The sequence below is a fragment of the Prionailurus viverrinus genome, chromosome B1 (assembly GCF_022837055.1).
Source record: "Prionailurus viverrinus isolate Anna chromosome B1, UM_Priviv_1.0, whole genome shotgun sequence".
In the NCBI taxonomy this organism is placed as follows: domain Eukaryota; kingdom Metazoa; phylum Chordata; class Mammalia; order Carnivora; family Felidae; genus Prionailurus; species Prionailurus viverrinus.
In genome coordinates this window covers 186,254,287-186,279,662 of record NC_062564.1, presented here as the reverse complement: position 1 = coordinate 186,279,662, position 25,376 = coordinate 186,254,287, and the positions used below count along the sequence as shown (strand labels likewise).

Genomic DNA, 25,376 nt, shown 5'->3' with positions numbered 1-25,376 from the left:
AAAAACATAAATGTGGGTTCAAACATTTTTTTTTTAATTAAAACTAAAAATGAATTTGGGCTTATAGGATACGTGGGCTTTTTATAGTCTACTTTTTTTCCACTCGACCGCTATGATGTAAACGTTTTCCCCTGTTATTGCACCTTCTAGAACTTGAAGCTTTAATATTATATGGTATTCCATCGCATGGGTGTATCCTATTTTTAACAAATCCCCTATTGTTGGACATTGCAGTTATTTCTAGTTTTTCATTACTGTACGTAACATGCTTCCTTGTAGTCTTTTTTGAAAACCATCTGGCAGTATTCTTAAACGCAGGCATTGCCGTGCTAAACGTTGGGCACGCTTTTTTTTTTTTTTAATTTTTTTTTTCAACGTTTATTTATTTTGGGGACAGAGAGAGACAGAGCATGAACGGGGGAGGGGCAGAGAGACAGGGAGACACAGAATCGGAAACAGGCTCCAGGCTCCGAGCCATCAGCCCAGAGCCCGACGCGGGGCTCGAACTCACGGACCGCGAGATCGTGACCTGGCTGAAGTCGGACGCTTAACCGACTGAGCCACCCAGGCGCCCCAACGTTGGGCACGCTTTCAAGGCTTCTGGATTTAAACAACTGAACTGCTCTTCGGAAGCCGCCTGACTCCACCCTGACAACACCAACAGAGTGCGTACTCCTGCTCCCCTTCCTGAGAGGCCTACCTATGGAGGTCCCTGCGACCCAGAAGTGTCCCACAGGCCTGCCAGTCTGTCTCAGCTGCGGGGCGCTGTGAGAGAGACAGAAAGAATTCCTTTCTTGGAGATGTTCCAGAACACCTCTGTCCAGGCGAACACTTTTAGCCTATAGAACTGTGAGTAGAGGCAGAAATCACCGTGCGTGTGTGTGTGTGTGTGTGTGTGTGTGTGTTAGCGTAGGGGAGAGAGTAGAGCCTAGAAATCAAAAGGCAAACAAAATAAACCAGACAGGAGAGCTGAGAAGAGATGTAGAGAAAAAAAGGAGACGTAAAGTGTGAAATCTTGGGGTGAGCGTTACAGTGGGTTTCCTTTTCCTCCCAGCAGCAGCAGATCCATGGCTGAAGCCATCCCTCCCGCGCATGCTCATCACGATCTGCACAGGGGGACGCAGGTGCCCCTCCCAGTCCTCAGGGCCCCCATCTGGCCAGGCATGGATTGAGGAGACCGTGCCCAGCCCTCGCAGACTCTGGGATCACTCCGTGATCAAACAAGATGATAAATGACACGCATGGCCCGTGAGGGGAAAACGGGCCTGTGTTTCCCTTGGTCTCGTTCAAGGCAAGCGGCTGCAGGGTGGTGGGAGGAAGCATTCCAGAGGCCACAGCAAGTATATTTGTCATGTGCCCGGCGCATGAGCACTTAGGGCTCTCCTTCACGCCAGGCCGTGCTCAGGGAACCACACTCCTTCCTGCACCGAGGGATCCAGGCTGTTTCTGGAATCACCCTCTTCCCCTGCTCCCTCGGTCATTCTACGCTGGCCCCTCCTTTCCTATGCTGATGAAAGTTATGGAGGAGTTTTAGCTGAAGTGAAAGAATTAGGCTCTGGAAGGGGGGAGGAGGGCTGCCCCTTTTTTTATCCCCAGGTGACAAAACCAATATTCGCTGAGGACCTACTACGTGCCCGTCTGCCCCGGGCCCCAGTCAATTCTCGCGGGTCCAATCCGACGATGAAAGGGGCTCTTGGAACGAAACTAACTTTGCCAAGGTCACTAGCTGGAAAGATCTGGAGCCAGTTTCTTCGAAAACCTGCCTGATGTTGGAGCTCACAAGTTTAACTACCTCACTGTTGTAACCCGTTTCTCAGGCTTGGCTGTGAAGAGGCTGTAGGTGGGCTTTGTGTGCGGCTGCCCACCGCTCATTAGATTGAGAGCGAGGGGCTGAGGAGTCCCCAGAAACTAAAAAGGCCCCACCTTGGCTCTCACCTTGGCCACACCCACTCCGACCTCACTGAATGCTTCCCACCCACCGCTGCCCCAACCCACGCCCCGACCCAGGCCATCAGCACCTGCTCGGATTCCTGCAACAGCTTCTCAACCAGTCTCTCTGCTTCTACCTTGGTCCCCTGTCCCTGCCACAGGCCACTCACAGCCCAGCCCCCTGTGCCGGGCACCTGCCTCATCCTGGACAGCCCTGCCGACCTCTGCACGAAGCTGTGCACTCAGATTAAAAACCCAAGTCCTTCCTCTGACCTGTTAGGTTCCTCTGACCTGTCCTTGTCTGCGGCAGCTTTCCCTCTGGATCATTTTGTTCAGGCCAGAATGGCCCCCCGGATGACCCCAGCAGGAAAGGTACCCTCCTGCCTCCGGACCTTTGCACTTGCTGTGGCCTCTGGAATGCTTCCTCCCCACACTGTCCACATGGACCAACCCCTCATGTCCCACCCATCTTCTCCACGAGGCTTTTACCAGTCTAAAACGTCAACCCTCCCATGGCCGGTTCTTCAAAACTTCCATCCCCACCTTCCTTTCCCTTCTCAGTGTGTTGCCATCTGCTGTGTTATCTGCATCATAATTATTTGCTTTTCTTTTTATCTCTCGCTCCCATTACAGTACAAACCCGTTGGGGGTGGAGGTATAAATCTGGCCTGTTCACTGCTGTGGCCCCAGCACCTACATCATGCCCAGCTCAGAGTAAGTGCTCAAGAAATCATTGCGGACAAATGAATGAATGAATGAATGAACGAATAACTTGACGATTGTCGGGATGCAACCAGCTGCAGACTGTCAGCAGGGCAAGTGGAGGGCCGTGCTGTCCCTTCTTACCCAGGTCAACCTGAGAGAGGAAAGGGGTGAGATGCATCATTGACAGGCCCTGAGCTCTGCCCCCAACGTGATTCAACATGCCTGAGCCCTGCTCTCTTTGTCTGCAAAGGTGTGAGAAGGAAGCTGGCACTGAGAGCTGCTTGCTCTGTGCCTGGCACTCTTTGAATCCGCACAAACATCCGTGTAAAGTATCTGTGTTGCCCGTTTTACAGATGAGGAAACTGAGCCTCAGAAGCCACAGCCACTTCTTAGTACCTGGCGGGGTCAGGAGTACAAGCCACGTGCATCCGTTTTCAAAACCTGAGCTCTTTATCATCTGTCCACCGCCTCTCTATTGAAAGGGGCTTTGGTCCTCCCCCTGCGGGCAGGCAACCCGCACTAATACCTCAAGGGGCTGCAGCCAGCTTCCAATGAGATACACCAGCGCCTGGCACCTCACGGGCCCGCGACCAGCCTTGGCAACAAGCCCTGGTGTGGAACCCCCTGCACAAAGCACGGGGCCAGCTCTCATCCCTCACCTATCCTCCAAGTCTGCAAAAAGAGGGAAGCAAAAAGCATGTGGATAGCAGCCCCCACCCCTCCACCTCCTTTTTGCCTCGAACATGGACTCTGGGTTCCTCGGTTCACCTGCAGTGCTCTGTGCTGAGTGTGCACTTGAAGCCAGAGGGGCTGTTCTCGGGATTGTGAACTCAGCACTAGGAAGCCAGGTGGCCCAACAGCAGAGGCTCATCTGACGTGGCATCTTGTGAGCTTACGGAGGTGCTCGCGTGTCTCACAGACCTCTCAGTGCTGCAGAAATTAGGCTCATTAGCGTCTCTGTTCTTGGAGGGGGGAAACGGCACTCTCTCCGCCTCCCTACACCCCCTGCACCTGCTGCAAAACCTCGCTGCACCCGAGAGATTCCTAGGAGTCTCCTAATCTGGAATTTCTACCTGATACGCTTCTCTGGCTGCAGCAGCAAAACACTGCTCTAACTCCAAATCGGGAACCACTAAGGGCAAGCCTCTCACAGGGTAACAGGCCACCGTGGTGCTGTTTATAAAGTCAGTGTTATTATCAGATTGCACTTGATAAACAAGACGTCTCTAAAAGATGATTTTGACTTTACCCACTATTTACAAAGCAAGTAGCCCGTTTTTAGCAGCGCTAAGACAATGGGTTCCTGACAGCGTTGAAAGAGGCATTAACTAGGTCTCAACCCAAAGGCACGAATTTAGACAGCCATTTATTCTTACTGTGTTTGTATTTGTGAGAAGGAAGCAGTGGCCACCAGGATCTGGCAAGTGTGGGCATGCGTGTGCATGCACGGATGTGCACGGATGTGAGAACGTGCGTGTTAGCATATTCGTTAACGATCAGCTTAACCAAAGTCAAAGGTATCACTGGGCTGCTGAAAAGCTGTTGAAGTCTTAGGCTGCCACAAGTGATCAGGATTAAGGGATTCTCTGGTGACTTCTCACCACGACCGGAAAATCCCTCCCGCAACACGCGACCCATCACCTCTCCCTTTGGAAAGAATCAGCAGCAATAAATAAGACCACCACCCTAAGTTTCTGTTCTCACCAATAACTGACCAAGTCGAGAAAGAATCAGAGAGACGAGGGCGGGCTGGAATGTGTTCCCCGACTCTCACCAAGTCAGAGAGCCCAGCTTTTCCTTCCTGGGGAGGACAGAATGCTTCTTCGCCCACCAGCCACAACGAAACCAGGGCGATACATTGACCAAAGCCACAACATACCTGTGATATTGTCATAGCTCCGGAAGTTCATTTCGATATGGTCCCACTCCAGCACCATGCAGTTCTCCATGCTGGGCTGAGCGATGGCCACGTACACGTCGTTCTTGGAGTTGAATGTATCCACTGAAACCGACTGGTAAGGCAAAGTCTGATGAACGACAAAATCTGGGAATGGGTAGTTAAAAAAAAAAAGTCTCTATGAGATCCCTTGTGGGAATTATCATCCACCATCACCCTTCTACCCTTTTCCATCATTGGACGTGAAGAGGACCAGGAAGGAGGGAGGACCGCAGAGAAGCAACACACACATCACAGCGTGCTTCATTCTGGGAGATTCCAGAAGGCTTCTCTGCCTTGTACAGGATGACGAATGCACAGCTTCTACATTCTCTTCTCTGAGACAAATAGCTCACCGTTTGGCTACAGGATCTCAAAGTTTTACACAAATTTCGGTGAGACCTGGCTTTCAAAACCACAAAAGACCCACCCCCCCCCCCCCCATAGCAACATTCCAGAAATGATCATGCAAATTACTCCGGGAAGAGAGCTGCAGTGGTCACACCGGTTTGGGAAATGCTGTCTTTCTAAGCCTTCTTGGACCTGCCTGGTAGCAAAAAACCAGTTTCATTTTGTTTGTGTGGAGTTTTTCAAGCTTACCTGCCAAGGCGATTGTGTATAACCCTGTTATATTCCCACGCTCTGCCTTACTCCTGGGGGGAAACACCCCCACTCCAGGTTCAAAACCAAAAGTAAACTCCCCAGGGCCTCCTGGGCGGCTCAGTCGGTTAAGTGTCTGACTTCTGCTCAGTCATGATCTCATGGTTCATGAGTTCGAGCCCCGCAGTGGGTTGTGCTGACAGCTCAGAGCCTGGAGCCTGCTTCAGATTCTGTGTCTCCCTCTCTCTATGCCCCTCCCCTGCTCATGCTCTGTTGCTCTCTCTCAAAAATAAAATAAACATTAAAAAAATTTTTTTTAAAGTAAACTGCCCAAAGGGCACACTGCAGTTTCGGAAACCACACCAAAGGCTCTGATACAGTGTCAGAAATTTACAAAGCCCACAGTGCAGGGAAGTTAAGCAGTGTGTTCACCAGTTACTGGACTCGGCGCCGTAAGAAGTGGCCATGCCTGAGATCCGGACAGTGTTCTGCAGCTCAACGAGCAATTACTACAGATCTGTTAGATTTTCAAGCCACACGGAACTGTCCTCTTTGACCACGTGTTCTATTCTTACATTTAGCGCTAACACTCCTCATCCCTTCTGCTCCCCTGAGCTACCACTGACTCATTGTGTTATCTTGGTAAGGATGTACAAGTTTCCCAAGGAACGGGGTGAGTTTGCCCCAGGACACAAGGACAGTGAGCGTGTGGGGAAGCCAGAGAAGAAACGAAGAAGAAATTTAAAAACAAACAAACACCAAAACACTAATAAAGTTTAAGGTAAGTGATTTCTTCTGCTAGAGATGTTTCAATGTGCGCTGCTTCCTGGCAGGCTAAATGCACCCTGGTAAAAAGATGGTGGACGTCTGGCTAAGGGAAGTCTTTCCTATGAGAAAACCCTGGCGTTGACCATCTCCTCCCCACCCATCCTTAGCCCCGCCTGCACAAGCCCCAACTCTTCTGCAAAGCCTTCCTGGCGCCAATACCCAGGACTCTTTCCTAACTCACTGGATTCATATTAGGCACTGCCGTTTAAATCTTATTCTCCACGATGACTGAATCTCCAGCATAGCGACTTCGGCGTTGGATGTGGAGAAATGGGGAAGATCTTACAGCCCCGGGCCATTTTACAAGGCCAGACGCTGAAGCTCAGAGAGGGCAGGCGCCTGGCCGTGGCCACACAGCCAGTGTCCTGTGCCTCCTGAGCCAAGGGCTTTGTGAGGTCAGGCCTGGGACCGACCCTCCCGGGAACCTCCCACGGCACAAGCCTACGGCAGCCACTTCAGAAATAACTCTGACTCGGAAGCCTCTTGAAAGAGGTCAAATGAGAAAGGCTGTAAGGGGGTAGGCCACTCAACAGTGAGCAAAGGCAGGAAGTGCAGACGGGGCAGAGGCAGGAGAGGAAGGGAGAGACGCTGAGCTGAGCGAGTGTTGAGGTGGGAAGAGTGGAGCAGGGCTGAGAAGAGCAGGTAACAGGGGCGGGGGAGACGGGGGCAGGGCTGAGGCAGCGAGGGCAGCAGGAGGCACAGGGACGAGGGCTTGGAGTCAGACCCCCTGAATCCACTTCCCGCATTTGAGACTCTGGGCTGTGTGCTTGCCCCTACAAGGCCTCAGTTTCCTTATGTGCAATACGGGGGCAGGGATTCTTACCTGCCAAGCTTGATGGCAGGGACACACTGATAGTGTCGGTAGAAAGGCCCATCTCAGGGCTCGGCACATAGTAGGTGCTTCGTCAACACGGAATCGAGGTCTGGGAAAGGACAGTCTACCTCCTCTGTCCTAGCCCCCACTGGGCTGTATCTTGAGGAAGTGTCCATTTTAATGGCGTCTAAGATAACATGGCAGAGCTGTGACTCCACGGCCTTGCTGAGTGACCTTGGGGAAGTTATTTAACCTCCTCATTGTATGTTATCATTCATACTCACTTAGAGTTCTGCGTACCACAAAGTGAGTGCGCAATACCTATTAACTTTTGGAGGTGTCCTTATCCCCATTCTGAGTGAAGGGAGGTGCATAATAAATGCTTCCCTGGCTTAGAAGTGTGGGAGGGCTGGCCTTGCCCGCCCCATGGCCTGTTCTGAAAACTGTGTGGGGAAGAAGTCGGGGGTCATCGTGTGATGCACACAGGTGCAGGGAGAAGGGGCAGAATCAGAAAGGAGGCCGCCTTTGCACCCTGACGGCAAGAAGCGGCCGACGGAGAGTGGGGACAAGTGTCAGCAGTGGATGCCCTCATCCGGAGTGGAGCATCCGGACGAACTGAGGCTTTAGGTTCTTGCCTGTCTTTGTAGCTCTGTGACCTGGAGCAAGAAACCTGAGCCTCAGGGTCCGCATCAGTAAAAGGAGGGTAACACCTATTTCATGAAGTTGCTGTAGAGACTAAGAGAGCCTAAGTGTGAGCACGGAGCCTCCTACAGAGTGAGCCCTGGGGAGTTTTACATAGTAGCTGTGGGCGCGCCTCATATACTGTGTAACAGTGACCCTGGAACCCGCAGGAAGAATGACAATGGCTGCTAGCCCCACCCCCCCACCCCCCCACCCCCCACCCCCGCCCCAGATAGCAGCATCGCTGCAGCAAACAGGAAAGGCACACAAAACTCAACCTGTAGATGACTGGAAAAAGGGAAGTGGCAGCAGTTACCATCTGCTCCAGAAAAGGGCTCCAAGAATACCGTGCCATGCTCTCCATTACGAGGCAGACACATCCAGCTTCTCGGCCGCCTTCTGCTAACGTAAGCCCCGAAGGCTCCAAACACTCCTGCCCTGCCCGTAACCCGCGTCCCCCACCTGCACCCCCGAGTCTCAGAAACACCAGCATTCGCTGAAAAACGCAGGCTGTTCAAAGGGCAGACCCAAAAGTTTCCGTTTTTCATTAAAAAAATCCCAGAGAGAAAGAGAGCTGCCAAAATTAGACAGCATTTTACAAATCTAGCTTTTTAACGGTTCTATTTTCATTTGTTTTCCCAAAACATTGGTTTCATAATATTTTCTATATGCTGACTATCTGGCACCACACAGACTGTTAAATCATTGCAATTATAAATCTAATTCTTAATAGGAGAGCCCTTCTCCCCCTTACCTACGCAACACCCCCCCCCCAAAAAAAAGGAGGAGGAGGCAGAAGAGGAGGAGGAAGGAAAAGGAAGAAATGTCTGAAAGAAAATGATTGATGACTATGTGTAGGGGTGGAGGACGGGCTCGAGGAATTTTAAGATCTTCTCCCATCCCCATTTTAATTCGTCTTTCATGAACGGCAAAAGCACATTCGTCATGCAAAGCTCTCCAACAATACACATACTGATATGACATCAATTTGCTGGTGTTAAAGTCTTGATGGCATTCTCCGCAAAACGTGCTGCCACTCCCATTCACATTGGATTGAGTTCATGATGTCAGTGGGATTCTCACAATTTAGGCCTTGCTCCCACTGGAATCAACAGATTTTTACGTAGCTATTTATAGCCCTTGCAGAAAATAAATTATACATGATGCTGATCCTATTGGGAGAGAAACTGCACATTAATGCATTATTTCTCTTTGCTTTTCATCAGCCCAGAAATAGGGAAGCTAACAGGACAATTAGGATGCAAAATTCACTCCAAGGAATTTAGTGAATTCTCCTCCTAACATGGGGAATCATGAATAGGTAACAGGGATTTTTGAGGCGGTTAAAAATAGACTTGAAGCAGAGGGTTATGGAAAGACCGTGATTAATCTAGAAGCTGAAACAGCCCGGTGGTGGTTCTGCCATGTTCATTACACCCAGGTGCCAGAACACAATGGTAACAGTATCTTCCTCTCCTTCCTCCCCTGAAGAATTTACTCCTTTCCTGAAAATCTGAGCTAAGAGAAAAAGCAATGCCCTCAGACGATGTGCTTCTTCCCTAAAATGCAGTGAGGATGCCATAATAGTACCAGGACTCTCAGATTTGGCTTTCCATCTGCCATCATCCTTGTACATTTCCCTTCCAGCCTTGAATAAAGCACCAAAGAATGAGCCTTGATATGAGCAGGAGATAGGAACCAAAGAAACCCCAAACAAAACAAAACAAAACACCTCAGAATGTATTGACTTAGTTCTTACAAGGCGCAAGGCAGGGACTATCCCTGGGGGTGGCCACAACTTGGTTCCGCCATTTTTTCTTGATGGAGAAAACTATGAGCAAAAGCTAATTTGTTCATGAGTCTCAAAGGGATAAGACAGTAGCAAAGATAGAATCATCACTTCCCTGTTACCAGGGAGGACTGCCGACTATCTAAATCTTAGTAGGAAGCTTCTTAGCAAAGGCAAATATATATATGAGAGAGGATGCCCTAAAATGTGTTAGGGGGCTCATGCTGCATCATGGGTTCTGGGTTTAGGACCAGTTCCCAGACCTGGATACCTTGGTTCCAAGCCCCGTCTATTCCTATGACAATTCTCAGAGCCCAGATCATTTCCATAACCGTCCCCAAGGCTCTAAGGTCAGAAATGATGTTCTCTCATATAAATTATTCCCTGTCCCCAGATCCTCGATACCCATGTCATTCCTCCCAGAGACTGGCAGAGTTTTCAGGCAGGTGTGAAGAGAACAATGGGAAAGCTGCTCACTTCACCTGGGCGTTCAGAGAACTCACCAGAAAAACTGGAGAAGAGGCAAAAAGGAGCCCCGGTGAGCTGCAGTTTGGCATTTCACACCAAATGGCCTTGAATGCCACCTTTTGGTGCAAATGTCATTGACTATGACCTCTGATTTATTGCACTGCTCTACGATATAATAAATAACCTGCTAGTGGCCTCAGCTGGCAAAGGGCACCTGCCAATTACACAGCTGAATAGGCTCCTGTTCAACGACGGAAGACAAGGGCATCCCACAAGACTTGGGGTTTTCTTTCAAAAACACGTGAACTTGTAAAGTTCCTTATTTACAGAGATATCTGGAAACAGTTTTTACTTTAGGAGTTCTTGTTTGTTTATTTGTTTGGAGGGCAGCAGTAGGGCTGGCCTAAATGTCACATTTTGTTCTTGGAGGGTTTTTTTTTTGCCTCTGAGTTTCTGTAACTATTTTCTGAGTTCTCATTCCTGCTGTTCCCACTGACATGCCTCGAGGCTTTGTAGATATCAACTCTCAGCCTAAATGTTTATTTTTATAAGTTTGGTAAGCAGGTTTCATACTGTGGATTGATCTGTTTTCCTTTATAATCTGGCTTCAGAAGCTGGAGAAAACTCCACCTAAGCCTTTCATACGGAGGCACTCACCTGCTCTCTACAAGGTGTGACACTGGAGGCAGTTAGTATTTTAATTTTATCTCATAACCTGTAAAATGTATAAATGGAAACCCCGAGGCAGGTCCTGGAAAAATGCAAAATCAAACTTCCTTTACATTTTTCCTCAATGTGAGTTTTTTCTTTAGATAACTACTTGTTCACTTCTATTTCCATTTTGCCATTGGTTATAACTCAGCCAGTTACCTCTTTTTTACAGGGAACTACGAAAGCAATGTATGGACTGTAAAGTCTCATATTTATTAGCTGCACGTTCAGTAAACTTCCTATTATTCAATCAAGGGAACAGTGAAAACAGTCAATCAAGACAGCAGGAACGTGGCCCTCTCTGCACGGACTTTCCGTGAAACCTCATTTGCAAATGTTCTTATGCCCAACTTGCCAGTTCATACTTTGGCCCTTAAAAAAAAAAAAACCTTCAGAGAAATTTGAATTTTGTAAAGAATCACAATTCAAGCCAGGGCACTTAACAAAAAATCCTCCTGAACTGTTGAGATGTTTTCCTGACCCCATCAGTTCATTTCCTTTAGAACGCTTAAATGTCACCTAAAATAATTTGGATAGAAAACGTTTACACCCGCTTTTCTCTGGTTCCTGTGGATGATAGAAACGAAACACAAAGGGATTCCTCTCAGTAAGTCTTTCACGAGAGCGGTTCTGAATACCTGTGGTTGTGCATTCGTAGTCGAAGCTCGGCACATCATTTAGCGTTTTTTCCTGATATTCGGGGGGACCGATGCACAGGACGTCAGACACCGTGGAATTCGTCATCTTCAACCACAGATACAACCACTTGGCTTTGCAGTCACATTCAAATTTATTGCCCCTTAAGTCTCTAAAAACCAAACCAAAACACAAACACATACCTGGAGAAATGGACATGCCTGAAATGCTTCAGCAGGAATACGATGATTTAACATCCTGATCTATTTCATACAGCCCCCCCAAAAAAAGAGAAATTAAAAGAATGTTGTATTTAATGCATCCTATTTCTTGTGCGCATCACTGACTTTACTTAATGATCTTCAGTGCCCATGATTTTAACTGTAGCTTACAGAGAGCTCTCGGAGCTGACATACCACTATTTCTCCAAACTCTCCTGAAACGGTCACCATGCCAGGCTGGAAATAGGGGAGGGTAGACAGAAGAACGTTCCCCCCTCCCCCCACAGATGCAGATTCTCACAAAGCCAGGACATTACAGGAAGGTAGCGTTCACGAACACAATCGAAACATTAAGATCTTGTGGAATAATGTCCGGTAAGAAGTGTCAAACACTAGAAGATACAGCAGAGGGATACGCTACCTTGAAAAAGGAAACCTCAAGCCTGGCGAGCTTAATTTGCCAATGACCTAACGATACTAAGTGTATTCCAACATGGCAAGACCTAACACAATACCAACTATATATTGTTTCCCATCATGCACTCTTTGTCACTGATTTCTTTTTTTTAAATGTTTATTTATTTTGAGAGAGAGACAGAGACACAGACAGGGGGAAAATGCATGGGGGAGGGACAGAGAGACAGAGGAAGAGAGAATCCCAAGTGGACTCCACGCTCCTTTCAGGGGCTTGAGCTCATGACCACATGCAGGACGTGAGCCTCTATGAAGAGTCAAATGCTCAACTGACGGAGCCACCTGGGCGCCCCTGTCATGAATTTCTGACTGCAACATGAAAGAAATGCAGTGAGGGGGAGAGGGGGCATTAAAGACATGATTAACTTGGACACAATGACACGTGATTAACTTGGACACAAGCATTTTCCTTACTTACAGTTCAATCAGAGAGTCTAAATCACTGAAGACATCCCTTGGGAGTGCTTTTATGTGGTTATTGGCCAGAGAACTAGAATAAGAAAATCATATGTTAATGTGGTTATTATCCTCAGGCCCTGTCACTCCAAAGCCCCTTAAACAAAGCTAATGCTTTAAAACAGAGCTCTCTCTAAACCTCTTCAGCACAACATGGCTCAATTTCTGGCTTTGCTCATTGATACTGAGATAAAGAAATAAGTTTTGTGAGACAAAGACAGCATGATAGATGCTGGAGTACAATGTACTTTTTGCTTTGTTTTTAAAAGAAGCTCTTTATATACATTTGTCAAACGCTGGATGGCATCTTATATTTCTCAGAATAAAAGCCAAAGTCCCTTTGATGTCATGCAAGACTATTGTCTATAGTTACCCCCACTCCCACTTAACTATGAGACTGGATCTCTGACTACTCGAACACCCACGCTGGCCCCTTTGCTATTCAAATGGATAAGGCACTCTCCCACCCCAAGGCCCCTGAACTTGTGATTCATCTGCCTGAACGATCTTCCTGTGGGTACCCACACAGATCACGCCATCATCTCTTTTAGGTCTGTCCTCACTGATCACCACTTCCCTGACCTCTACCAGCTCCCTTCCCTGCTCGGTTGACCTTCACCGCACGACTGTCGCTTCGCATACCACGTATTTTAATTCTCTGTTTATTGGCTGTGTATCCTCCCCAGACATAAGCAACACGAGGGCAGAGATTGTGTTTGTCCACATCTGTATCACGGCATCCAAGCAGTGCCTGGCACATAGTAGGTACTCAGGAAGCCTTTACTGAGTGAGTGAGTGAATGAATGAACGAAGCACTGAGGTGAGAATGATCAAAGAAAAGATGTACAGTCTTGTCCAAGAAGTTTCCTTGCAGTCCATCTACGCAAATTCTATTACTCGTGAGTCTAAGAAAGGATTCAGTAAATACTCTTTTGCACAAAGACTCTCAGCTCTAACCCCATGATAATATAAAATTTCAATGGACCACAGTGTTTAGGGAGCAACCGATTGTGATCAGTTTCTTTTCTCATTAGCGAAGGGTGACCAGAAAGCATTTTGCATTGCTCTTAGTTTTGAAGATCTAAAATGTCCTAGTCTGTTCCTCATCTCCAGGAAGAACGACTACCATCAACGCTTTTTCTGATGATTCAGGATCATGCAGTGCCCTGTCATCATCCTGCTGAAGATGAATGTCCGTGGTGCTGGGCTGTTGACGTAGAAAGATGCTGGGTGTTGAAAAGATGTACATCGAGCCTGCGCTTCTCCCCAGGGCATCGTGCTCTAACGTGAGTCAGCCAAGAGACTGATGCCTTCTTTTGTTTTCTTTTATTCACGTGAGTGCAAACAGCAAGACATATACATGATAAACACGTACGCGATTCAGCACCAACCCCTTTAAAACATATATATGAAATTAGCCTTGTGTGCATCACAGTGACCCAGCGGCTCGCAGAGAAAGCTTCGAGCCCATGTGTAACCCAAACATTCTTGCTGCAATATACCAAGAGAATATGGGGAAACCTGAACATTTCACAATTATGTCCCTTCCTGCCTACGTAACCACAAATGGATTAAAATGCAATTTCATGTATTATTTTACCTTTCTTTCCTACATGATTTAGGGGTACATTTCTAAAGATGTTGGAAAATAGGCTGAATAGGTAATCAGGCTGAACATTGTCGGGCAGTAGCTTTCTGAAATTAAAAAAAAAAAAAAAGGTGCTTGTTTTGCTTTTTTACTGGCTGATGGTCACTTTTTCTGGAAAGCCCCAAAAATTCTTTTAGCTAATTAAAGGTGAATTATTTAGCTAGACATTTTTAGCTAATTGAAATGTACTGTACCCAAGTGATAAGAATATATGGCAAGTTCGAAGCCCAAAAATGTAGAATGTTTAGCAACCTTTCCAAGCATTCCATTTCAGAAAGCCAAATTATTTAGATGGACTATCCACTCCACTCACACTAAGTGCATACCATCTCCCTTTCCATTTCATTTTGCCTACAAATTTATGGCACTTACTTCATCTCTGAAACTACTTAACAGCAACCTGTCCCCTGGGCTTTGCAGGACTGCTGGAAAATAAATGTCCTAGATCTTAGTTACAGATTGATACTGCTTCTTCAATGCTTTGAAACCTGATCTATGTTTCTTGAGAACAAGAATGTGAGTCTGTAGGTGCTGGAAAAACTCATAAAAAGATACAAACCAGATACTTAAGCAAATTCCATCTAGTGACTTCCTTGAGCATAGGAGTGAGCTTTGGAGAAGCGGTGTGCAAACCTCCTTGCTTGGAAGTTGACAAAAACTGGGGGCAGGTGGGAGGACTGGTCCATTCTTTCAATAATGTATTAAATGCTTTAACTCCTATCTACGTCTCCAACCTACGGAGTCAGCTTCAGAAGTCACCTGACTTGCCCAGAAGCAGAGTATACGTGGAAAATCCAGCTCAGTAAGGAAACCATTGATCAACCAGGGAATCACACGGGATGTGCTGCTAGCTTTCAGCCCTGTGCTAGACGCTGGGGGAAGAGCAGGGCTAAGGAAAGATCTGGGTGGGCCCTGTCCTCAGGGAGCTTTCGATGCAGCTGGGGAGATAAAACTGACATCACGAAACAGTACCAACCAGTACGGCCAAGGCTACTTACAGGGTTGGGTGTGTGCGACCAAGAGGTTACAGAGGGGAGATCAAGAACGGCTCCATGGGGGAGAGAGAACTTAATCTGGACTCTGAAGGAAGAGCAGATTACAGGAGGTCTAAGGTAGAAAATACAACATCCTAGGCAATGGACAGGATGTGAGCAAAAGCCCAGGAATGGGATGGGTTGGGTGTACACCGGGGTCCACGGAGAGATCAGTGTTCTGAGGACATTTAAGGACATGAGGTTGGAGAGCTGGGGAGTGCCAGGCTCCATACGCTTGACTATAGAATGGCAGCATGCACTGGGACGGGCACCTGAATGCATCAGAAGTATGCCGGACCCAAGCAAAGGGCTCTTCGTCACACAGAATAGAAGGTGCCTCTCAACACACATGCACACATTATATACACATGTGGTTGCGTGCACAAATAACCAGTGCGTGTGCACAGTTACGTGCACATGCAGCATGTACACCCATCTACCCGCACAGAAGTCCGTGCATCTCTGAGCAAACCTGTGCCAAGATCTGCAAATACACGTGCACATTGCTGCATGGTCACGCCTGTTTTCAGACCAAGGACCCGTAGTCAATGGGTCAAAGGAAAGCTGACACCTGGGCTAACTCAGTCACGTGGCTTTTGGCTTACGTTCATGATCTGGCCAGAGCTTCTGCTCGAAAGCAAAGCCTCTCATTCCTGACTTCTGGGAACCAGATCAATGTGGTCACAGCTGTTCCTCTCCAGACACCCACAGCTGTCTTCTTAGCAGACCCTGTCTGGCCACTCAAACTGCCAAGGGTACTCAGCAGTCCATGGAGAAAATGGAGACTTCTTAATGAGTGGAGGGGGGCCGTGCTGTTGCTGTTGACCATGATAATGACGGCAGCTCCAAGCATACTTTGCACGTTTCCTACGGCTAATGGGCTGGATGCTTTGCAAGCGAGCATTAACCCACTCTATGCAGCAATCCCGTGGGGTCAGTATAATCACCCCCACCTCCAGGATGAAGAAACTGTGGTCCACAAAGGCTAGGCAACGTTAATAAATGGTGGCCTTGAGATTTGGACCCAAGTCTATGTGACTCCAAGTCCATGACCTGAACCTCTACAGGAATGTGGGGATTTGGTGTCTGGGTTCCATCTGAAAACAAAACAAAACAACAGCAACAACAACAAAATGAGGCTTTTACAGAAAGAAGGAAAACCTGGGGCAATAGTGACAACATGAGGCTGACACTCTCCAGGATCGGTGGTGCCGATCCAGACGTTTGGACCTCCCGTGCTCCTCCCTTATCTGCTTACTTTAGGAGCTTTATTTAACTCAGACAGGGCTTCTGCTTGGTAGGGTTCCAGAATCAAGTGCCCGTCGAGCCTGCTGACTGACACCTTTGCCTGTATCAGGGCCTGATGTAAATGATTATCTCTTTCGATGTGTTTCAGTCAGGGTTGCACCTGCTGAAGGCACTATCACCCCTGCCCAACACCCCTATTCAGAATCTTCCTATTCTCCCAATTTTCTTTTTATCACAGAGATGAGACATGTTATCTTACTCAATCACAAAGTATCTATCATGCACACAGGACCTGATTCCTGGCCAATAAATGGTTCTTACCAAGAAAATGACTATTTTTACATTTTCATGAACACAGCTGCAATTTTCTTCCAGTTTTCTAAATATGCCAAGTATGTGTACTTGCCTCATTCTGATATGGCAATTCAAATCAATTTGTGTTTAACTTTTTTTCCTCCAGAAAGCTATTAAAGAAGCCAGAGAGCTTAGCTTAAGCTGCAGATTAACCCAACATAAAAGAAAAAGCTATTTGCATTCAAATTAGAGGAACCACAAAAACGTCTCTATTCCGTTTCGTCCAAATTTTGATCCTGCATTCAACATTCTTCAATGAGTTAACTGAAGCCTCAGTTCCCAAATCTGTAAAATGGAGATTCACAAAGGTAACGAAGAGAAGGCTCACTAGGCACGCAGGCACACAGCAGGTGTGTTATACGTGATAGTGCCCTTCCTACCTTCTTCATCACTGGACAGAGGGCCCTCGCGGTTCCTTGTTTCACATGCTGTCATGTGGCCCATAACGGCAATTCGGGGTAACGGAAAAGATAATCAAGCTGAGTGCATGAGTAACCACACCGGACTGCTGTCTGATCAACAATACAAAACACTTCGGGCAACCTGGAACTTAGTTTCCTTGAGAGAATGTTACCATATGGACAAAACAGTCAAGAAAGAACAAGCATCTCGCAACACGTTTCATAGGACTTACAGGTGAGTCAGGTCACGAAGGCCACGAAAGGCATTTCTTGAAATGGTTTCTATCTTGTTCCCTTCAATGAACCTAAAGAGAACAGCAGTATCATTCCACCAAATTTTCTCCACTTAATATCTCTAAACGACATTCAAAATGAATTAAGTGGAGTGCGCTCACTTTTATTACTTTTTTAATGTTTATTTATTCTAGAGTGAGAAAGAATGTGTGAGTGGGGAGGGGGGAGGGGCGGAGAGAGAGGGAGACACAGAATCTGAAGCAGGCTCCAGGCTAGCAGCACAGAGCTGGACGTGGGGCTCGAACTCGTGAACCAAGAGAGCGTGACCTGAGCCGAAGTCGGATGCTTAACTGACTGCACCACCCAGCTGCCCCCAAAACAAATTCTAAAAGCACTCATGAATTTAAAACATTCATCTCTGAAAAACACAAATAAATAAATAAAAGTAAATAAAACATTCATGTTTTATAAATAAATAAATAGATAGATAGATAGATAGATAGATAGATAAATAAATAAAGCAATCCTTCTCTGAAGGATTAGGTCAGCTACACCAGATTCCAAGTGGGAGCCAGGTTTGTGTGCAAGAATGCGTCCACACAAGTGTGTGTCCTGAGCTCGTTCCAGAAGCAGCATGGAAGTCCTCACATTCAGAGCTGGCAACACGGCTGGGGGGGTGGGGGGAGACATCTCGGGGGGAAAAGGCGAGAAAAAAGCCCAATACAAAGGCGAGGAATTCTTCCATCTCTGCAAGGCTGGCAAGCGTCCAGACATTCTCCCCACTCAAACCCTCTTAGAGTTTACAGCGCCTGGCTATTAACACTCTTGTTAATATCGCTGTCTCCTGAGGGGAGCCCATTGTCTTACGTCTCTGCGTTAAAATTTTTGCTGGGGGAGAATTCCAGTAAGCTCGGCTTCCGGCAAACTCGAGTTCAGCATGTCCCATACAGCCTAATCTCTGAACAAATGGGTAGCAAGGCAGGAATTCTCTCAAGATCTCTAAGCCACTAGGAAATAGGAAACATAATGAAGTTGAGGATGGGCCAAACTTCTTGCTCTGTGCTAAAATGGCTTAGGGCTTGCACACAGGCCCTTGCAATAATAACCCTGACTGTGCTTTGAAGTCTTCATGGGTAATACATAAAGCGAATGCACTGTGACTATTCCCTAGGACCACAGAGAACTAAATTTCAGTTTATGGCATCCCATTACATCAAATCTAAGAGGGTCTTTGATGAGATGGTCCAAGGGAGAGGCTTTGCAACACGATGCCATTAGTTGGTAAAATAGTTCTTGATTCTTATACTGACCTTTATTTGATGTCTTATTTGTTTTAAATCAGGGGTCTCTTGAGTACGAGAATTCGGTATAGGCTGATAAGCGGACTTCCCCCTCAGTAACCTTGGCAGTAAGATGAACTGCTCACAAGAGAAAACTGATAGCTTTACATGTGCTACCCCCATCAGCTGTTCAAGTGCTTTGACAGAACGTAGTTAGGCTTAGCACTTCAGTCATAACCCGCTTTCCATATTCTGTATACGATCAGGCTGCTATGAAAGTTTACATATCATGTGTATTCTGGAGAAAGAATTCCTTCAGAGACACCTTTCCTAAGGACATAAAATCAGCAGAGTTTTCTCAGACCCACGATGCGTTTAGAATTCAAACATCTACCTGTTAACCTCAGATAAGAAAGCGGAGACCAGCCTTTAAGAATCCCTCTGAATGCTAAATAAGGAAATCCCATCTGATAGCAGGACTAATATTATTACAAAGTTACAAAAGGCAAGGACGGAAGCATTTAAAAGGCGAAAAGACATGAAAGGGGGGAAAGGCAAATCAGAAAAGAAACCGGGAAACAAAATCGCAACAAGGGCAAAGCTCTCTGCTAGGGGGAACAACCTGCACGTCCAAAAAGAAAACAAAACCTCTTCTTTTAAAGAAGAAAAAAATACAATTAGACTCTCATCAGCAGCTCATGGGAGATACTGCGAAAGGGAAATAGGATAGCCAAATTCAAAACGTGAAGTTACATCCCCATATAGGGAGACTTTATTTAAAAATAAGTAACCCTCAGAAGCCTTCAGCTTTATTTCTGGCCGATCAGCAAATCCATGCCTAGTTATGAGAGGTAAAAATATCCAACGCAATTTCCAATTGTGCTTAGTCCATGCCAAATTAAATGTCAGCAGAGAATGAGTGAATATCTTTCCTCCTTTGTTTGCTTTCACCCGCTTTGTCTCCAACCTCCTCCTGTCCCAGCATGTTTATACACAAGTAAACTATAAAAGGTCAGGGCTGAAAAGAGAGTGGGGTGTCCTCCATTTTGTCCGCCCCTAAGCTCTCTAAGAGATGCTGTTCCTGCTTGGACAGCAATAGAATGATTCGATGGGCATACCCAACGCTCAGCAAACAGACAAAGCTCAACACTTACAGGTATTCGAGATGAAACAGTCCAGCAAAAGCATCATCCCGGATGGCTGTAAATGAGTTAGAATTCAGCAATCTGAAAACACAGGACAGATTTCAATGCAGAGATTTATACCTGGAACCACACAAGTGAAGCCCCTTTCTGTTTTCTTTCACGACATTCTGATCCACGGCAAAAACGGGCTCTTTGCAGCCCAAGCCTGGCTCCGTAGGTGCACAGCCCGACTCGCAGATGCCGGCAGGCAATTTTGGCTAGATTTTTGGGTCACCCCACTGCTCCACCCCCCCTCCCCTGTGGGTCTCAGTAAATTCTCTCAAAACATGCCAACGCTCAGCACAACTAAACGGCCAGCCAATGCTTTGCCATGCCCGAGCCACCATGGAATCAGAGATCTAAAAGGACCTAACCCAACTCTGTTTTCAGAGAAATGTGTGCCCAGAGAAGTGACTTGACCAAAGTCACACAGCTGAGACCACAAAAATTAAAACTGAAAAAACTAAAACTCCTTTCTACCATATTATACATTCCCATGAGAAATGATAAAAAAAAAAGTTTAAGAAATCTTCAGAAGTCTCTTTATCAGCACATAGTTTCCTATTAGTCACCACGTAAGCTTCTTTGGTAAAAGTTCATAGACTCTATATCGTCACCACTTGAGTCTATTTGGTGAAATGCCTGAAATTGTGTCTCCCGCATATGGAAAGTATATTTTAATGGAACCACAATTTCCAAGAAGTGACAGCTTTTAAAATGTTAAGTACGAGGTCAGAAGCAGGTCCATAATATTTCAAGAACAGAACTATCCACGTTAACTTTATTTAGGATGAGAAGTGATCCATCCCTCACATGTTTTCTGGAATACGTTGCTTGATTTTAACATCCTCTCAAATTTAAGAAACAGAATAAACAGAACGAGCTATGTGCTCATGACTTTGCCTATCACTGACTTGCTTTTGAAAACTGCTTTTTGGACATTTCTTTTCATCAGCAAACAATAACGGGACTGGGATGCCAGGCATGACATGAGCTCTCGCCAAGAGTGGCTGGATACAGAGCAGTTAACGAGTGTGGGTTAGAAAGCGGCTGGGATTTTGGACAAGTTACTTAACTCCTCTGAGCCTTAATTTCCTCGTCTGTCAAATGGGGAGCTAAAAATACTCTCTTTGTAGGGCTGATCAGATGATCAGATAACATTTTCCATATAAATGGGTAGTATGCTGCCTGATAGTTTATATCCTCAGTCAATGAAAAATACTTCTATTTCCAGAGCCAACAGCGAGAGTGTAAAAGGCAGGTTTTCTTTTAAAGTGAGGTGTTTGGAAAACGCTTCATTTAGGTGAAATTTGGGTCATCATTCAATGTCATCACGTCTCCTGTTGCCAAACACGGGTGTTGGGATCTATGATAAGTCCTGGAGGAAAACATGGGCCAAAAGGAGACACTGAGCAAAGAGCCTGAGATTCAGTCAGGTGGGGACACCACAGGGGAAGCTAACACTGAGAGTTTATTGGGGGTATTTAAGGAAGGACTGATACCAAAGGGGCAGGGATGGTTCCTCCCAGGTCTATACCTCCGGGGGCCCCATTTTCAGAGAGAACATCCCATACTCACAGCAGCTGCAGGGAAGGCAGGTGGGAAAACATTCGGTCCTTGATTTCGGAAAACGTTCCATTTACCAGGCTCCTGCGGGCAAGAGAGAAGCAAAACAAGGCCTAGGTCTCTTTCAGAAGTGATCGCAGGATGGGCAACCGGCCATATTCTCCACCTGTATTTCAAACTCCTCCACTCAAAAATGAGGCTTAAAATCGTCAACGGGGGGGGCGGGGGGGGCTTCTCAGGGGTAGAAACGAGAAGAGTCAAGCCACTTTCCAACGAACTGGATCAATATGAAAACTAGTCTGAATAATAGAAGCCTTTACCATCAGTCTAGCTCCTTCCACAGACATTATCTCAGCAAGTTTAAATCAATCCCCTCCCTTCCTTCTCTGAACTACAGGAGGCCCTGGCTGAAAATGGATAATTACTTCACCTCTGCCCAGGATTCTGTTTGTGTAGACACAGCATTAATGTTGGCCGGGGAAACTCCGGGGAAGGTTTAAGCATTCCCCTTGGGAACACATCTCTGAAAGACACTCAGAGCACCTCTGGTTAAATGCACTGTGAAAGCCTTGGGGGAAAAACCCAAGAGACACCTGAACTGGAATGTGCGGTAGGAGGCAATGCCATCTGCCAGACATAATGGTCAAGGCGGGGGCAAGCGGCTTGACTGTTTGTGCCACCAGGTCCCCTATCCTTTCTGGCCACAGCAGGACCTCAATACATTATTTCAACATTACTTCAGTTAACATGCAGAGCAATTAAGCAGCTGCCGTTCTAAAGCATTTAACAAGGGGAATTCTAATTTCTGGAATCCTCCCTGTCACTCGACTCAGCAACATTAGGAATCAAAAAGGCTCTCGGTTCCTGCTGGCCAGACCCTCCGGGAGTTTCTGTAAATGCAAATGGGAATCCCTCCGGCCCTGCACCTTGCCTGGGGTGGGAGGCAGGGGAGTGTAGTAAGGAGGACATGAAGAACTTCACCCCCGGGACTCCCTGCCTTTTGTGTTTGGGTGGGCATCACCCCAGCACCTTGGCCTGGAAGGAGGAAGTTCTTTCCGCAGGAAACCTTTCCCAGCAGTAAAGATACAGCCCAACAGCCCCTTCCACTGTCAATGGGACCTGGCTGCGGGGCTTGTGGGGCTGTGTGAGGGCAGGTTGGAGGCATCACTTAGCAGGTGAAGAAATAAGGTGGGGCCCTTCCCGTTAATTCCTCCAACGCTGAAAAAGCGGCCAACTTAATGTGTGCTAGGGAGAGGGGGCAAGAAGCCCTTGTGAACTCAGGGCAAGAAATCTTCCGGCACTTGGCCACTGGCCTGGGCGCCCTAGGCTCTGCCCAGCGCAGTGCTCCCCTCTTCCAGGCCTCATGAGGTGGCCCCCACTTCCTGAGGCTGCATGCCTTTGCTCGGGTCCCTCCGGACCTGCGGTGTGGACTGGTCGGGAGGAGGCCACGGTGTAAACCACCGCCCCAGGCGCGAGGTGGGACAGTGAGGCCTCATCGCTCCCCTGTTTACACTCACTCCAGTCAGGCTCGGGGGCACATTCCTGCCCCTACACAACCACCCCTCCCCCCTCCACATGCTCTCAAACTTTAACGCACCCCAGAATCACCTGGGACGCCACATGCAGACTCCAAGTGGAGCCAAGGCTCCACTCCTGAGACCCTGCTTCATTCAACGCGGGCCCGGAAATCTGCATTGGCACGAGCTCCCCCAGGTGGGTCTGATGCGGCTGGCCCGCGGGCCACACTTTAAGAAACACTGCCACAGGGGGCTGGGCTGGGCTCCCAGGCTCCGGGTCTCGGGCTCCCTCCACCCTCCCCTGGGCCCGAGACTCCACCCACGTCCCACAGCGCGCCCCCACCCAAGCGCGGAGAAAGAGGCCGGGAAGCGGGGTCGGGGTCGCGCTGTCCCAGCGCCGGAGGCAACTCCCCGGCGGCGGCGGGCGCAGGGTGGGGCGGGGACTGGAGGGGTCCCACTCACTCACAGGGAGCTGATGTCGCCCGGCACGATCCTGGGCACCCAGGAAGAGCCCACGCAGATGATGGACTCCTTGGTACAGCTGCAAGTGGCGGGGCAGCGCGCCAGCCGCCTCACCTGCGCGCCCGGCGGGATCAGGCACGCGGCGCTCAGCAGCAGCAGCAGCCCCGGCGCCCCGCCGCCGCCGCCGCCGCCCCGCCGCAGCGCCATGCCGGGTCCCCGCCGCCCGCTCCCCGCCCCGGCGCCCACCGCCGCCGCCGCCGCCGCCGCCGCGCCGCGCGCTCGGACCCCGCGCCGCTGCAGACGCGGGCGCCGCTCGCTGCTCCGCCGCCGCCGCTGCTGGCGAGGACGAGGGCGCCGCGGGTGTGGGAGGCCGAGCCGCAGCCGAGCAGCATGCTGGCCGCCACCCCCACTCGCGCCCCCCCACCCGAGCCCGGGCTCGCTGGGCGGCCGCCGCCGCTGCGCCCGCCGCACTCGCGCCCGCCTGACATCAGCACTCGCGCCCGCAGCCCGCTCTGGCCAATGAATAATGCGGGGCGGGTGCCCGCCCCCGCCGCGCCCCGCCCGGACCCTCCCGACCCTCCCCGGGAGCCGCGGGCCCGGGGAAAAGTTGGGTGACCTTGGGGGAGGGGCCGCCCTGGCCGGAGACGGCCCCCCCTCTCCTCCCCCGGGGGCCCGACTGAGCGGCGGGGGCTCACATCCCCCCCCCACCCCCCGCTGCTGTCCCTCCTAGGGCTCCAAATGATTTGGGGGAGGCACTGGGCTTCTTTCAGCTGGGACAAAGTGTGAGGCCAAAAAAAAAAAAAAAAAAAAAAACCCTAGGACCTGGGGAACTGGCTTCTGCTGGGTGCTTTGAAGAGCACAGAATTTTGAGCAGCCTTTATTAATTTTTAAGAGAAGAAATGAAGTGAATGCTACCATGGAGTTCGGCCGGGATGATTTTGCTCGTCTTTCGCGGCGGGGGCACTGGGGTCGGGCGCGCGTTCCCGCAGCATCCGGGGGGGGGGGGGGGCGGGGGGGACTGAAGCCCGCCACCTTTCCCTGGGGAAGGCACGTAGAGCAGAAAAGCTGCTACAGCAGTGCACGCCCCTTGCTGCTCGGCGGCCTGCCTCCTGCTTGCTGCACAGATACATGCCTCCCAAAGTTTTCCCTCGCTCAGCGTGCTTGCTCACTGGCACCGCAACCACCCCAATTAAAGGACAGAGATGAGTAGAGATTGGGGGCCTGACACATCCTAGGCACTGTGCATTTCATCCCCTGTTTGAGGCTGGTCCCATTCATATCCCCAATTCACTGATGAGGAAACTGAGACCCGGGAAACATCAGTAAATGGCTGGTGGTGGAGTAAATGGCTGGGCAGGGATGGGATTCAGAGCCAGGATGGGGACTGGGACCCAGGCTCTACTGAGCCCCTCTTCTACTCAGCACGTTTGATACGCTGAGCTTGAATCTTACCACAAGGTGATGTGACCTGGGGAGATAAAATGGCTAAAGCAGAACCAAAATAATGGTTCAAAATAATCGCCCAAACTGCTCAGGGTAGGGAATCAAGGGCACCATCACCAGGCTACTAACCAAGGAACATAGTTTCGTATGTTCAGATATATCCACAAAAGGCAGCACCCAATGCAAAAGGTTATTACTGTTGGAATCGTCAGTTATTGATTCCTCAGCAAACATTTTGAGCACAAACTGGACTGGCCACTGTGGAAGGGGACAAGAGGACAGGCCGTAGGGATCCTCAGGGAGCTTGAAGTCATGCTGGGTGGATAGCCCTAAAGAAGTAACTCCACATGGAACACGGGGGTTACAGACTCACCAAAAGAGGTTCAGGAATTGAAAGCAAGTTTGTTATAGATAACTTCATGGAAGGAGCTGGACATTCCATTGAAGGGCACTATCCAGCACCAGCATCCATGTCAATCAGTCTACATTCATCATCACTGAATTCCCACATCTACTCTGAGAAGTGGGTCTTTCCCACTTACAGATGGGAAAACCGAGTTCAGAGATGTTCTTCTCTTGTTCAAGGTCACACAGGACCCAGCCAGGAGGATCCTCCTCCAGAAAGGGCTGCTGCGTCAGGCCCTCGTTGCCATATTGGAAGGCATTACAGATGCTTTGCTCAGCAAGGCCCAGTGCTAGGGGCTGAGGACACAGACCTCTAGGGAAGGCAACAGGCACATGGACCCACAACCATGGA

The 25,376-nt window shown here is 48.7% G+C and overlaps 1 protein-coding gene across 1 annotated transcript in view; it reads right to left on the bottom strand.

Moving 5' to 3' along the window:
• Positions 1–23,383, bottom strand: part of LGI2 (leucine rich repeat LGI family member 2) — a 28,933-nt gene extending 5,550 nt beyond the window's left edge. Inside the window, exons 1-7 of the mRNA XM_047857650.1 lie at positions 23,181–23,383; positions 21,210–21,281; positions 19,602–19,673; positions 17,167–17,238; positions 12,211–12,282; positions 11,100–11,269; positions 4,514–4,678 (exon numbers count right to left, since the gene is read on the bottom strand). Coding sequence (XP_047713606.1) covers positions 4,514–4,678; positions 11,100–11,269; positions 12,211–12,282; positions 17,167–17,238; positions 19,602–19,673; positions 21,210–21,281; positions 23,181–23,383 — 826 coding nt within the window. The remainder of the gene's footprint in view (positions 1–4,513; positions 4,679–11,099; positions 11,270–12,210; positions 12,283–17,166; positions 17,239–19,601; positions 19,674–21,209; positions 21,282–23,180) is intronic.
• Positions 23,384–25,376: the final 1,993 nt, after the last annotated feature.